This window comes from Dermochelys coriacea, chromosome 1, assembly GCF_009764565.3.
Source record: "Dermochelys coriacea isolate rDerCor1 chromosome 1, rDerCor1.pri.v4, whole genome shotgun sequence".
Taxonomy (NCBI): Eukaryota; Metazoa; Chordata; order Testudines; family Dermochelyidae; genus Dermochelys; species Dermochelys coriacea.
The window spans coordinates 233,648,716-233,663,689 of NC_050068.2; the positions used below are offsets into that span (position 1 = coordinate 233,648,716).

Here is a 14,974-nt window from a genome sequence, read left to right on the forward strand (position 1 = left end):
CCAGACCCCTGATTTAGAATGAACCCTCTTGTTGAAACTAACAACTCGTGTAAGCAAGCTGGTGCGTTCAGCCTTTGACATTTGCTCTCTATATGGGAATGTCATGCTGCTCTTGAGCCCTGCAACAACTTTTATTTTGTCACCTTATCAATCTGCTTGAGCAGAGGAAGAGGGTAACGTACTGCATGCCTGTGAACAAGTGCTATGACTTCATGCAACCATCTTTTCCAGATGAGACTTCGTGGTGTGAATGATGAGATTTTTCAAACATGTTTAAAGCTGTTCTGATGTCATTTAGAAGAAAAAGTTTTTCTTAGAGCATAAATTTAAAGCCAGTTTTGAGTTTAGAAAATAGATATAAAGAAAAAGAGGAGAAACTGAAGAGAAATGATGGGGAGGAATAATGGAGAAAATGGGGAAATGAAAAAAACATTGGAATGGAGAAGAGCAGGAAACATTTTTCAAAAAATCAAGGTGTGAGTGGATGTATTTAGAAGTAACCAAAAGGGCAGGCCAGAATTTCTAGCAGTAATCAAACTATGACATTTTGGTATGGATTATCAATTACTCAAACTTTGGAAGTGTTAGGATTTAGGATTTTGATTCAGGCCCATATCTATCTAGTTACTACCACTGCAACCCTGAAAAGATCTCAATGTATGATCGGGACTTTATGGAAAATAGGCAATTAAGTGGAATAAGACGTTTATACAAATAACATTAAATCACACACACTGAGTTTTCCGTTGAAACACAGCAGATGCCTATTTAGTTTATATGATGTTTTGTATAGACAAATATATTCCTTGCCCCAGAGTGCTTACAATATAAACACAATACAAACTCTAGAGAAAAGTAAGAACAAAACTTCAGGTGAAGGGAGATTACAAAGTTTCGATGAGAAGAAAAGAGGCAAGATTTAAGAAGAGGATTTGAAAGAGGATGGAGAAATCACGTATTGGTTGACAAGGAGGTTCCAGGTTTAGGGTCCAGCATGATTAAAAGCATGTACCTTGAGTCTGTCAATGGGGACTGTACTAGTCTGTGTTTGTATACTGCCTAGCACAACAGGGCCCTAGTCTTTGTGATTCTTAGTCACTGCTGTAATAAACATGCTTTATAATAAAATTGTGAACTTTTTCAAGTAGCTTCAGCCATCCTACAGCAAGGACAGCCTAGGGTGTAATCAAGGAGGCCATGCCTCATCCTAGGGCTGGGTATTTATACAGGATCAGGAAGCTGAGCAAGACAGAAGGGAATAGAACCCATGTAAGCTACAGTGGGTGGTGGTTTCTCTTTGGCTTCAGAGTAGCCTAATTAGACTCAGAGACATTGTTTGTGAATTTTAGGTAATGGAAGGTCCAGAGGTGAGGACCTTCTGAACTGTGTGTTGTAATTGTTCCTGTCCTGAAATTTTATTAAAATAGGACATGCTATGTTGTTAGTATATGTTGGCTTCTCTTTGCCCTGGCCTGTTAAAGTGAACCTACTGCTACCTCAATTAGGGAAAATTGCCTTGAGCTGCAAGATGGTGCATTGCAATAGTCCATGCCTTTACAATAGTAACAAGAACTGGGAAACTGATCAATTTTTATGTATGTTCTCTATATAATTAATTCTGATGTTTATGCAGACTGCTGTTTATGGTGAACCTTACAGGATAACATTAGAGTCAGCTGGAAAACAGGATTAGCGGTTCCAAAAGCATCTTTTTCTAACTTGGGAAAGAGTCAAGTTGTGGTAGAGAGTCTGGCTTTGAAAATGTGCACTCCAACCCCTAAAGGCATGGAATGAACTCAAATTAACTTGTAAACCAAGGTTCATATTGCATAACTCCTCCATGTTACTTAAAGAAAGGTAGGGTGATTATTAGGCTGATGTTTAAATCTGGGTAGATTCTCTGGAAGAGGCTTTTAGGGTTGGCTAAGGCCCAGATCCTCAAAAGTATTTATGCTCCTAACTTCCACTGAAACCAATGGAGGCTAGGAGCCTACAAACTGATGAGGATCTAGACCTCAGTCTGTAAATGCTATTGCACATAGTTACAGTTGAAACTACAGAAAGAGGAAAGGGCGAGGGGAGAAAAGTTGGTTAGGAAAATAAATATTCAGGGAAAAAAAAGTTTGAAAAATGACACATACGTTAGAGGAAAAAAGGAACACAATGCAAAAGGACAACAGCAAAGTAAACTAAGGTGTCAAATGTCCCTCCTTTAACCACAAATTTACCTTTGCTCCACACAGATATGGTGGTCTCATTTCTGTTGTAAATTACCTCACATTAAGCATAGCTGAACTAAGAAGTGAAAGGCAAGGTGACTTATACCTTAGGGTTAATCTTTTGCATTAGATTTTTCCATAAGATAATGAACTGCTTTCATTAATCATTTCCTTGGATGCTTCATATGGATTTAGGCAGGTGTAAAGAGGGATGTTACCTAGGTGGGTTATTCATTAAAGAACACCACAAATTTTTTTCCCTGGGGGCAGCAGAGAGTAAACCCAGCCAGAAAGTTAAGGGAGAGGGAAAAGAGAAATGCAGCCAGGGAGGGAAGGTACAGAGAAAGAATGCAGCCAGGGAGATGGGGAGGGGAAGAGTAATGAGGGTAGGGAAGGGAAGATGCAGCCAGGGAGGTGGGGAGAGGAGGAGAATGGGGGGGAGTGGGGAAGGGAAGATGCAGCCAGGGAGGTGGAGAGGAGGAGAATGGGGGGGAGTGGGGAAGCGAAGATGCAGCCAGGGAGGTGGGGAGAGGAGGAGAATGGGGGGGTGGGGAAGGGAAGATGCAGCCAGGGAGGTGGGGAGAGGAGGAGAATGGGGAAGGGAAGATGCAGCCAGGGAGGTGGGGAGAGGAGGGGAGTGGGGAAGGGAAGATGCAGCAGGGAGGTGGGGAGAGGAGGGGAGTGGGGAAGGGAAGATGCAGCCAGGGAGGTGGGGAGAGGGGAGTGGGGAAGGGAAGATGCAGCCAGGGAGAGGAGGAGAAGGGGGGGAGTGGGGAAGGGAAGATGCAGCCAGGGAGATGGGGGAGTGGGGAAGGAAAGACGCAGCCAGGGATGCGGGAGAGGAGGAGGGAGTGGGGAAGCGAAGATGCAGCCAGGGAGATGGGGGAGGAGAGAATGGGGGGAGTGGGGAAGGGAAGATGCAGCCAGGGAGATGGGGGGAGTGGGGAAGGAAAGACGCAGCCAGGGAGATGGGGGGAGTGGGGAAGGGAAGATGCAGCCAGGGAGATGCGGGAGGAGGAGGGAGTGGGGAAGCGAAGATGCAGCCAGGGATGGGGAGAGAGGAGAATGGGGGGAGTGGGGAAGCGAAGACGCAGCCGGGGAGATGGGGGGAGGAGAATGGGGGGAGTGGGGAAGGGAAGAAGCCAGGGAGATGCGGGAGGAGGAGGGAGTGGGGAAGCGAAGATGCAGCCAGGGAGATGGAGGAGCCGCCGGGCCATGGCTCTGGGCGGCAGGGTCGGGCGGGAAGCGCTGCGTGCGGCCCGGGCGGGGCAAGAGGGGGCCGCTGCCGCCCGGGGAGCCGACCCCGCCCACCACTTTCCCAGGCTGCCCCGCGCCGTAGAGGGAGCCGGGGGAGGCGGAGCCGCAGCCGCCGCGGCTGTATCGGGACCAAAGTGGAAATTTCCCCCGCCAGTAACAGCCGCCGCCGCCGCCGCCCCAGTGGCAGGTTTCGCAGCTCAGAGTCACGAGACGCCGCCGCCGGACCCAGCGCCGCCCGCCATGGCCAACTACATCCACGTGCCGCCCGGCTCCCCCGAGGTGCCCAAGCTGGACATCGCCCTGAGCGACGTGGATGGGCCCGGCTGCCGCGACGGAGCCCTGCAGCTGCTGCGTCGCCTGCGGCCCCACTGGAGCCCCGAGGATGTGACGCTGCAGGTAGCGGCCGGGGGCCCGGTCCGAGGCTGGGCGGCCATTGGGGGCGCGGGGCATCCCCCCCCTTATACCGGGCCTGGGGCCGAGTCCTGTTTACCGGGGAGCCCGGCCGTGTGGGTGCAGCGCTGACCCCTTCCTGGCCCCCCCCTCAGTTCCTAGCGCCCCAGCTTCTCCCCCTCCCCCCATTAGCCCCCAGCTTCTCCCCCTCAAAATTAGCCCCAGGCCTCCCAGAGCCTCCCCTGAAATTAGCCCCCAGCTCCTCCCCCCAGTCAGCTCCCCGCCCCCATATGCCCGTTTCCTGGCAGAGGGTTGTGGGGGGTTTTTTTGTTGCGTTTTGCTGCTTTCTCCCCCTTGAGACCGTCTTCCAGGCGTCGCGTTTTAAAAGGCCCATCCGGCGTGCGGGGCTTGAGTAAAGGAGGGGCCCTGTTGGGAAGGGCCCCGGCCTGCAACGCTCGTTCTGTGCAGAGCCTCCCGCTGGCTCCCTCTGCCCTGGCCAGCTTGGGGCGTGGGTGAGCGAGTGCCAGCGCCTCGGGGCCACGCAGGGGGGTAAGGAGGCGGCTGCTTATCTGCAGCCTGGTGCTGATCAGCCAGGGCCCAAGACACCCTCCTCCATCGCTGAGCCGCAGGCAGAATGTAGCGAACGCCACCATTTGCCAACTATATCTCCCTTCACGGGCTTTCAGTTTCAGTACACTTCAGAATAAACCGCAGGTTAGACTGATACTGAAAGGTGTCTGTGTTTTGCCTCAAAACTGGTTGTCTCACCCTTTTGATAAGTGGATGGGTATCGTCCCTATTTGATGTAATTAAACTCAGTTACTAATTGAGCCCACCTAGCCTCTTTCCTAATTCTGGGTTCAAAAAATGCATTATTTGCCTGTTGATGTTAGATGGCCTTTGCTCGTAGGTGTGACGAATCAGTTTGTCTGGGGCCAGCTAATCTTGCTGAAGCTTAAGCTGCTAGAATATACTTAATCTAGCCTCAGGAGTTTACTGGAGATTGTTTTTACTCTCTTCTGCCTCTGTGGTTACTAGTTGCAGCCTGAATATATTACTGCATTTATGATGCACAATTTTCAAATCGTAGTTTCCAAATGTTGTTAATGTGTGAAATGTCGTCTTAATTTTAGTGACACTCTCCAAAAAAAAAAAAAAAAAAGAACAGATGCAAGAATAAATCTCAGTAAAAGCTGACTGCTCTGTAGCAAGGGATCTTAATTCACTGAAATAAATTTTAAATTATCCAAGAAGGAATAGATTTGGTAAACATGCATTATATCAGATAGTATCAGTGGTAAATTTAAGATCAATGTATAACACACATACTTGTTGAAAATAAATATAGTGAGGTGCAGGCAATTTCAAAGTTAGTTTTTGCTTAAAGAATATTTAGTTAATAAATAGTACAGTGGTGGTTCTAGGTTATTGCTTCCTTGGATAAATGCACTCACAACAACATAGCATTGTTATTCCAGGAGTGGGAGATCCGCATGGGCAATTTTAAAAGATTTAAAGAACCCTTTCCGTTTCATTAAATCCTTGTGCAGTGCAATATGTTTTGGTCAGTTGTGCAAGAAACAACTCCCAGCTTTTAAGAATGGAAGGAGAAAATTGTTACAGTTCCTTATTTTGCTTTTGTTGTTTTTTGGTTGAATCTTAAGAAAAATATTCTGTTGGATATTTTTGTTCTTGCCAACAATCATCATCATAGCTTGTTGCTTCCAAAACTTCAGCCAAGACATGATGGTATCACTTAATTCAAATGCTTATCCTCAGGAGTACAGGATGTTGGGGGGCAGTGCGTCAGGCAATGTTTAAGTGTTTGCCAAGGCGTCCACATTCACATTTGGGGCCATTCCCCAGCTCCAGTTGGTCATATTGTGGACCAGTCTTTGCCACCACCAGCTCTCTCATCAGTTTAGAGTACACCAGTGGTGTCGTACAAGTCATTGCCTGGGGGGAGGTGAGGAGTTCTAAAGGAACCAAGTTCTCCAAGATAATATTTCCCTTCAAGTTTGTACGCTGTAACTTTCCACAGTGGTATTTTGGGGTAAGAGATTTTCAGAGGCAAAGATCTTTCTGGATTTCAGCCTCTGGGGGTGAGAATGTGTCCATACAGTGGATTGCTTAGATCAATGCACTTATTTTGTCTCGATTCCTTTTTACTGAAGGCATCCCGCCTCACTGATGGTGCTGCAGTTCCCTCGAGGCAGCATAGCAACCGTGTGGGAGTCTTTCAAAGTCCCTGTGATGATCCCTACAGGATCGATTGAGTCAGTATCAATTTGTATGTATGGGCTGAGGCATGACCATACTGGGCACAGTACTCTGCAGTTGAGTAACACAGGGTGAGACTGGATGCTCAGACTTTTTGGGGGGTCAGCTCCTCTTTTTTTATTGGCTAGTTTATGCAGTACACAACTCCTGGAATTGCACTTTTTCCTTTAGCTTCTTGATGCTCTGAGTGTCAGCATTCAGTCTGAGGTACCCCCAAGGTACACCAGATACTCATAGTGCGCAGGGATTGTTCCATCCCTTGATATCTGAAGTTTTTGCATGGCCTGAGGGTTTTTCATGTGAAAGGTGCACACTTGGAGCGTTGCTAAGATTGGCATTCAGGACCATGTGTGATGATATTTTCCAAGTACACACGGAGAGCCAATTAGAATGCGCTCAGTGTCCTTAAAATCTTTCTGATTGCGTGATGATACAGAGATCTGCGTAAATGAATCTTCGCATGTGGAGGGAATTCTGTGTAAACATTAAACAGCAAGGATGATAGAACCAGGGGCAATCCATTCCGGTGAGCATGCTGTTGACTTCTTTGACCACCCACCTCAACCAAAACTGTCCATCCTCAAGCGGGAGAAGATGAACCTGAATCATCTTGCTATTTATCAGAGTTCTTGACAATTTCAGTAGATTCATCAGCAGCTGAGAGATCAACAAGATTCTAAACATTTTAGATGTATTGAGCTAGGTTTGCCACTTTGCCATAGCATGAATATCTTAGGGAGAAACCAGCTTGGTCATCAGTCAGCTACCCTTCCACTATTGGTGCTATTCTACCCATTATAGTTCTCTCATATGGCTTGTAGGTTGAGCAATGTATGGATGTTGGGTGTGCTCAGCTCTTTGCAGAGTTAAGGTTTTATGTGATTTAAGTAGTGCAGCCACTTGTCTGCTCCACAGCCTGAGTATCTGCATTGTCTCCATGCAAGAATTAAAGAAGACAAGCAGCCACTTCTATATTTCTTTGCCAAAGTAATAATAATTAGACACACCAATCAAGTCCAGTTGCCTTTCCACATTTCAGTTTCATGTATGTGTTTTCTTACACAGGAGAACAAGTATATGAACTGAAACCTTATTGCTTAAGGGTTTGACCCTTTTCTTGGTAACATTTTAGTGCTGTTTCTAGCAGTGGAAACATCACATTCATAATTCTGGCTCTGTTCCAAAATGTGAGTTCACAAAATGAAACCCCTGAAGACTGATGCTGGTTCTTTTGAGCATGGACCTCTATAACTAACGTAATAATATATATTTAGACAAATCTAGAAAAATTGCTCTAGGAACTAATGGAAATTATTTTTTCAGCCAGTAGAAAAGTTCTGGTCTTAAAATAGTATGCAGATTTTGTCATTTTGTTCTTCAGTGCCTTTGAGCACTAAAAAACTTTATTCATAGTGAAGATCCTTCAGTCACCATTTTCTTTTGCTGTCTAGTATATTTTAAATGTTGCACACAAGTAAAAGTAGAAGCCGAATGTGCATACACAAACTTCCGCTTCAAAGATCAGTGCAGTGGGGTGCTAGAGCAAAACCGATTTTGCAGAGAAAGTCTGCAGTGGCTTTCCTGGGACAGAAGAGAGAGAAGGACCACACATCTAGCAAGAAATAAAAGCTGGAGAATATATTCAGTGGAATGAGGTTTGACGAGTCTGAAGTGCAGTAGGGCTGTGGCAGAGTAGCCTAGGAACTTGCTGAGGTGTGGACAGAACTAGTCAGTAGTGTGGGTTTCCTCATAATTGAACTCTACATCTAGCAGCCACCTTTGCTCTTTATATTCATGCTGTCAGCATAGGTGTTGGAAGGGTTAAAAGTCCAAAGTTTAACTTAGTGAATTACTAACTTTTACTTGCAAGAACATAATGTGAAGTGGGCAAAACCATTCCAGTTACTTAGTGTGTCTTCCAATTGCCTTGCATTTTAGAATAGTATGCTGCTTAATCGTTCCTTCATTTAAGATTTGTAATAAGTTGTATTATAATATATTTAAGTGTGTCCATTTAAAATTATATTTTCTAAATATAATTGTTAGCTTAACATTTGGGCAAAGGAGGAAAATCCTTAACCCAGTGGTTCTCAAACTTTTGTACTAGTGACCCCTTTCACACAGCTAGCCTCTGAGCGCAACCCCCCTTATAAATTAAAAACACTTTTAAAAAATACTTAACACTAGTATAAATGCTGGAGGTGAAGTGGGGTTTGGGGTGGAGGCTGACAGCACACCGAACCTCCCTTCCCCCTGTAATAACCTCACGACCCCCAGTTGAGAACCACTAGCTTTTAGCCATTTATAGCATTTACTGTAATGCTTCAGAATGATTGCTTAATTAATCGGAAAGCCTAGTGATAAGTATTGCATAATACAGAATTGGTTCTGAAATAAGGAAATAATCACTCTGTATTGCTTATTGTGTCCCTGTCCACACACAGGGAAGAATTCCAAAGTAAATGATCAAACTGCCTCTTTGTGCCAGCAGTTGTGTGGAAAGACAAAAGTCCTCTTCTACGTAAAGATTTTTCTCATGTAGTTGCTGTGTTAAATCTGACAAGAAGAGTGGCCCTGGGAAAAAGCTAGGAGCAATATAGAACTGTTTCTGTTTTTTACCTCCAAATACTTAAGACTGCTCTTTGTCTGTTTCATTGGCCTTGGTTACCATAATCCAAAGCAATGTCATTAAAATGTAGCTACGTGAGGCCAAATTCTCTTCTGTTCTACTGGTCTACAGCAGATTTTTGGTCTTCCTTGTTCATTCAGAAGTTAGTGGCTGCAGTCAGTATTAAGGATGAAACTACAGACTGTTTCTAAAAGATGATAATTTGATAATGACTTATAAGGAAACTGAAGTTCCACTTGTCGACTGTTAACTTTGACCTCCTAGACTTGGTGCATTGTGTCATGTGTGAGTGAGTGAATCTTGCCCACTTTCCTTTTAAGTCTTTAACGTCTTCAGATGTTTGGTCACTCCCTTATTAGTAATGAGAAAACCTTTGTCATTGGTTTTTGGTGGCCTATATATGATGGTAATCTCATCTGCTTTCCCAGTGTCTTTGAAAATTGAATTCAATGGAATCCTGTTGCCAATCTTGACAGAGACCAAGGATCAATAGGTACAGGAGACTGATTACCTCTTCGTTCAGGATGGATCATGGATCCTCTTCCAATATGGAAATTCCACTGTATCTTCTGACAAATGCCAACTCAAAATCCCCCTAATGCACTTTGTCAAAGACATGTGCCATAGTATTGGATTGTTTCATAACGAGGGATGCCTTACATGATTTATTGATATTATTGATTATTGGTACCACCACTCAGTAACATTCTGGGGCAGAGGGTAGCTCTCCCTGTATCTATCCACCATTTCTCTATTTCAGTGCAGTGTCCCCAATGTCTCCAGCATAGGGTGGAGAGGATGTCAATGAAAGCCTCTTATCTTCTGTACCCTCTAACATCAAACATTAATTAATGTAAACCAAAATGATGAATTTATTTACACACTTTTTTTGTTTAGATTTACATGATACCTGATACACCTAGCTAAGGCCCTAAGTGCTTGTATCAGGAAGTCATCAGCACTTTCCTTAGATCTTCTGAAAGCACCTGTCTTAGATCTCTTCCAGATTTAGGGATCTGTCACTTACTTTGGCAGAGCTACCTTCCCCCCCACCCCATGTTTGATTACTAGCATTCATCAGTATCTTGCTTTTTTAAGCTTGAACAGTATGCACAAGAATGTAATTCTTGTATTGTATGTATCAAGTACAACCACCTAAGCCAGACTCTGCTAGTAACTTCCTATTTTGTTGTTGAAATAACTTTTAATTTCTATTTATACCCCATGCTACCGGTACTTCTGTTCTCCTTGTTCTCTTCCCTCATCCATGGGCTTGATTGTTTTTCTTGATTTGGATCACTACTTCCTTGATTGTCTTCATCTGTGTTCCTTTTCTGTTCTGAAGCTTTCCTGGTGCATGTTATGGTTATTGTCTGGCTTCAGATTTTAAGTGTTTGCTTGTGGCTAAACTATTTTGAACTTTCCTCTTTTAAACAGGCTTATTCTGAAGTTTAAAAGTAGAATGGGGACAGCAAAGTGTGCTGCGTGTGTGTGTGTGTGTATTAGGGCTGTCGATGAATCAGTTAATTCACACGATTAACTCAAAAATTAATCGGGATTGAAAAAATTAATCATGATTTTTTTAATCACACTGTTTAATAATAGAATACCAATTGAAATTTATTAAATAGTTTGGATTTTTTGTACATTTTCATATATATTGTATTCTGTGTTGTAATTGAAATCAAAGTATATTTTTATTACAAATATTTGCACTGTAAAAATGATAAACAAAAGAAATGGTATTTTCACTTCCCTCATACAAGTACTGTAGTGCAATATTGTTGTGAAAGTGCAATTTACAACAGTAGATTTTTGTTCTGTTTTTTGTTACATAACTGCATTCAAAAAACAAAATAATGTAAAACTTTAGCGCCTACAAGTAGTCCACTCTGTCCTACTTCTTGTTCAGCCCAATCACTAGACAAATAAGTTTGTTTACATTACAGGAGATAATGCTGCCCTCTTCTTATTTACAGTGTCACCAGAAAATGACAACACGCATTTATATTGCGCGTTTGTAGCCAGCATTGTAAGGTATTTACGTGCCAGATATGCTAAACATTCTTTTGCCCATTCATGCTTTGGTCACCATTCCAGAGGACATGCTTCCATGCTGATGATGCCTGTTTAAAAAAAAAAAAAGTGCTAATTAAATTTGTGACTGAACACCTTAGGGGAGAATTGTATGTCCCCTGCTTTGTTTTACCCATTTCTGCCATATATTCCATGTTTATAGCAGTCTCTGATGGTGACCCAGCACATGTTCATTTAAGGAACACTTTCAACTGTAGATTTGACAAAACCAAAGAATGTATCAATGTGAGATTTCTAAAGATAGCTACAGCACTCAAGACAAGATTTAACAATCTGAATGAAGTGCATTCCAAAATCTGAGGGATGAGGGGAGGAGCATGCTTTCAGAAGTCTTGAAAGAGCACACTACAGAACCCAAACCACCAAAAAGAAATCCACCTCTGCTGTGGCAATCTTACGCAGATAATGAAAATGAACATGTGTCGGTCTGCATTGCTTTGGATTGTTATTGAGTAGAACCCGTCATCACATGGATGCATGTCCTCAGGAATGGTGGTTGAAGAATGAAGGGACATATGAATAAATAGCATCTGGCACAAAGTATCTTACGATACCAGCTACAACAGTGCCATGAGAATGCCTGTTGTCACTTTCAGGTGACATTGTAAACAAGAAGCGGCTGCATTATCTCCTGCAAAGGTAAACAAACTTGTTTGTTTTAGCGATTGGCTGAACAAGAAGTAGGACTGAGTGGACTTGTAGCACTGAAGTTTTATCTTGTTTTGTTTGAGTGCAGTTTTTTGTACATAATTCTGCATTTGTAAGTTCAACTTTCATGATAAAGAGATGCACTACAGTACTTGTATTAGGTGATTGAAATATACTATTTCTTTTTTTTACCGTGCAAATACTTGTAATTTAAAAATAAAAGTGACCACTATACACTTTGTATTCTGTGTTGTAACTGAAATCATTGTTTGAAAATGTAGAAAACATCTAAAATATTTAAATAAATGGTATTCTGATTGTTAAACAATGCGATTAATCACAATCAATTTTTTTAATTGTTTGACAGCCTGTAAATATAGTGTAAAAATATGTGTGTATATATTATTAAAGGCTTTTTAAATTTTAATTTTTCACAAGTGTATCAATGAAATACTAAAACATTTTAAAACAGCTTGCAATATGATATTAAACATGTTTGTCTTCATTGTTGGTATATTTTTTGGTCTGTCACTTGCAGTGCACTTGAAGACCTGCTGATGTCTCCTGGAAATGTAAACTCTAAATAGCAACATTTCTACTAATGCATCCTATTTTCCATTTTATTACTATTAAGGACATTTTTATGAGAACAAATTATTGTAGGCTAAGTGTTCATCTGTGTGTCCATCGCCTGAAGTCATAATCAGGGATCCTATTTTTTTGTGATTTAACCCCCTCCCCTGAATTTTCTCTTATAAAGCATAAAATCCATGTTTTCCACACTTAAAATGAACGTTGAATTTTAGTTTCCTTAGGTCCACAATATATATACTGATATCAGTTGAACACAATGTTTTATTGATATATTTACAATTTTAAGGAAGTTCAAAGCCTGCCAGTGCCATCAGTCATTATAATAAAATTATAGAATGATCCAGACTCAGTACATTGTTTGTTTTTTTTGCTGTTATCGATGGCCATGCTGTTTTAGCCTCCTTGTTTTCGTTAGTTTTCATTCAGTTTAGTGCTTTCCATGTGTTCTACAGTTGTCTGCCTTCAAACATAGTCTACAGAACAGCATATTACCATCAACATGAAATTTGACCGCACCAAACTCAGTGACATGGTCTTTAGGAGTGATTTTAAAAAATACTATTCCTTTTATCTTTTTTACAGTGCAAATGTTTGTAATAAAAAATAAAATAAAGTGAGCACTGTACACATTGTATTCTGTATTGTAATTGAAATCAATATATTTGAAAACTTAGAAAAACATCAAAATATTTGTCTAACTTAAATGATTCTATTGTTTAACAGTGCAATTAATTGTGACTGTTTTTAATCTAGTTAATTTGTTTTGGGTTGCTTGCATGCATTAACTGAGATTATTGGCAGCCCTAATGTTTTTATTTTTTCACAAAAATAAAAACCAAAGATTCTTTGTAAAAACACACATGCCATGTTTTTTCCACTGCAAACTGATTTTCTAGAATCCCTAGTCATAATCTCTTCTTGGCAGCACAGTTAGTTGCTGTGGAAGAATTTGATATTGTTCACAGAAGGACTGTGACTTGCTTCAGGAACTTAAATTTCACATTGATGGCTGCCTTCAAATACTTTTGATAAAGATGACTGAAGAAAAATGGAGAAGAAAATAGAAAACATGTCAATCATCTCTAAATAGAGCGTTTTTTCATGAAGCACTGGTGACGGAAGGTGTGCTCTAAATGACACACCCATGGTAGCATCTTGTTTATGCAACAGATGATCTCTTTCAGGCTGAGTTGGCATATACTGATCAGCTGACAGTGCTTGAATACCTTAATTAAAAAACTGCATAATATGACCAGATGGAGCAGCAACTGTACACATGTCATGTAGTCTCAGTAAAGTAAACAGCCACATCAGGGTGTACATTCCTAGACCATTACTGTGTACCTTGGGTGTATTATATTTTACAAGGACTTCGGCCCTGTGCACTGGTGGTTCACTCACACATGGCTTAGTATTATAAAAATGACAAAACATGGCTTGTTGCACTGTAGCTTAAATTCACAAGTTGTGTGTTGGGTTTTTTTTTTTTGTTTTGTTTTGTTTTTTTTTTTTACATCACTGTATCAGGAAAAATAACTTCTAGAACCATTGACACCTTCATATTTTTAGTTTTTTGAGCTGTGCTTTAATGTTAATCTATGCCTTATATAAGGAGAGGATCTAGAACAGGTGGGCATACTTTTTTGCCCAAGGGCCACATCTTGGTATGGAAATTGTATGGCTGGCCATGAATGCTCATGAATTGGGGGTGAGGGTGAGGGCTCCGGCTGGGGGTGCAGGCTGTGGAGTGGGTCCAGAAATGAGTTCAGGGTTAGCTGTGGGGTGAGGGCTGTGGGGTTGGGCTGGGGATGAGGGGTTGGGGGTGCTCTGGGCTGGACCAATGGGTTCAGAGGGCAGGAGGGGGATCAGGGCTGGGGCAGGGGCAGGGGGTTCTGGCACAGGAGGGGGTTGGATGCAGGCTTCTGGCAGCGCTTACCTCAAGCAGTTCCCAGAAGCAGCAGCATGTCCCCTCTCCAGCCTCTACCCGGAAGGGGTGACGTGCCACTGCTTCCGGGAGCCGCATGGAGCCACGGCATGCATGAAGTGGGGCAAGTCCCAGATCCTGCTCCCTGGCGAGAGCTGTTGCCAGGGATAAAGGAAAGAAAAGGAAATACCTGCATGGAATTGAGGAACATGAAGAGTAGCTAAAAATGATTTTTCACCTTGTTCACTAATCTGGTTTAGGAAACTAATTCTTCTAAAAGAAGAAGATTGTTTAAAAGGATCAGAGTTCGTTCTTTCATTTCATTGTTGGGTTTGAAGGTTTTAGGTTTGGGCTTTGAGCAAGGTGGTATAGTCTGCATCAAAGGCCTCTAGCTCAATCCTATCACAGAAATAAAAACAATGTTATAAAGGGCTAAACTAACTTTTAAACAAATTAAAAGAAAACAGTCTTAAAATTGAAGAAATTTTCCCTGTTGATTAGGTTCCAGCCATACATTCACTATTCTGACAGCAAAAAGGCCTGAAGAGCCTTTTGAAGTGTGGTTTTGGATGATATTGGTCAAATATTATATTCTAATATGAATTAAATTGGTAGTCTTAATCAGATTCCTATTATATAAGCATCCACATGGCAAAAAACTTCCAGTTGTTATTGGACCTTTGTTTGGCAGCCTGAAGAGGGACAAAGATTGAAAGAACTACCCTTTCATCCTTAGGAGTGTGGTCCTTCTAGACAAAGACTGAGCAACTCTTGTGGGGTAAGATTGGGGAAAAGAACAAATAACATGCCCTGTTAATGTCTAAGGATAGCTTTTTCTTTTTTTAATTAAATAACAACCCCTCCCATTTTGGCAAATCCACCTTATAGAAACCTTAGACAACTGAGCTAGTTTTTGCTACAAGCAGAAAACTGTCT

At 42.1% G+C, this 14,974-nt stretch overlaps 1 protein-coding gene and 1 long non-coding RNA gene across 2 annotated transcripts in view; both read left to right on the forward strand.

The window, feature by feature from the left end:
• Positions 1–3,521: 3,521 nt before the first annotated feature.
• The window catches only part of ETNK1 (ethanolamine kinase 1), a 56,204-nt gene continuing 44,751 nt past the window's right edge, over positions 3,522–14,974 (forward strand). The window contains exon 1 of the mRNA XM_038386258.2: positions 3,522–3,872. Coding sequence (XP_038242186.1) covers positions 3,717–3,872 — 156 coding nt within the window. The 5' untranslated portion in view covers positions 3,522–3,716. The remainder of the gene's footprint in view (positions 3,873–14,974) is intronic.
• On the forward strand, positions 6,683–12,943 carry LOC122460640. Its single transcript, XR_006282081.1, has 2 exons — positions 6,683–9,268; positions 12,059–12,943. It is a non-coding gene; the product is annotated as an uncharacterized LOC122460640 (long non-coding RNA).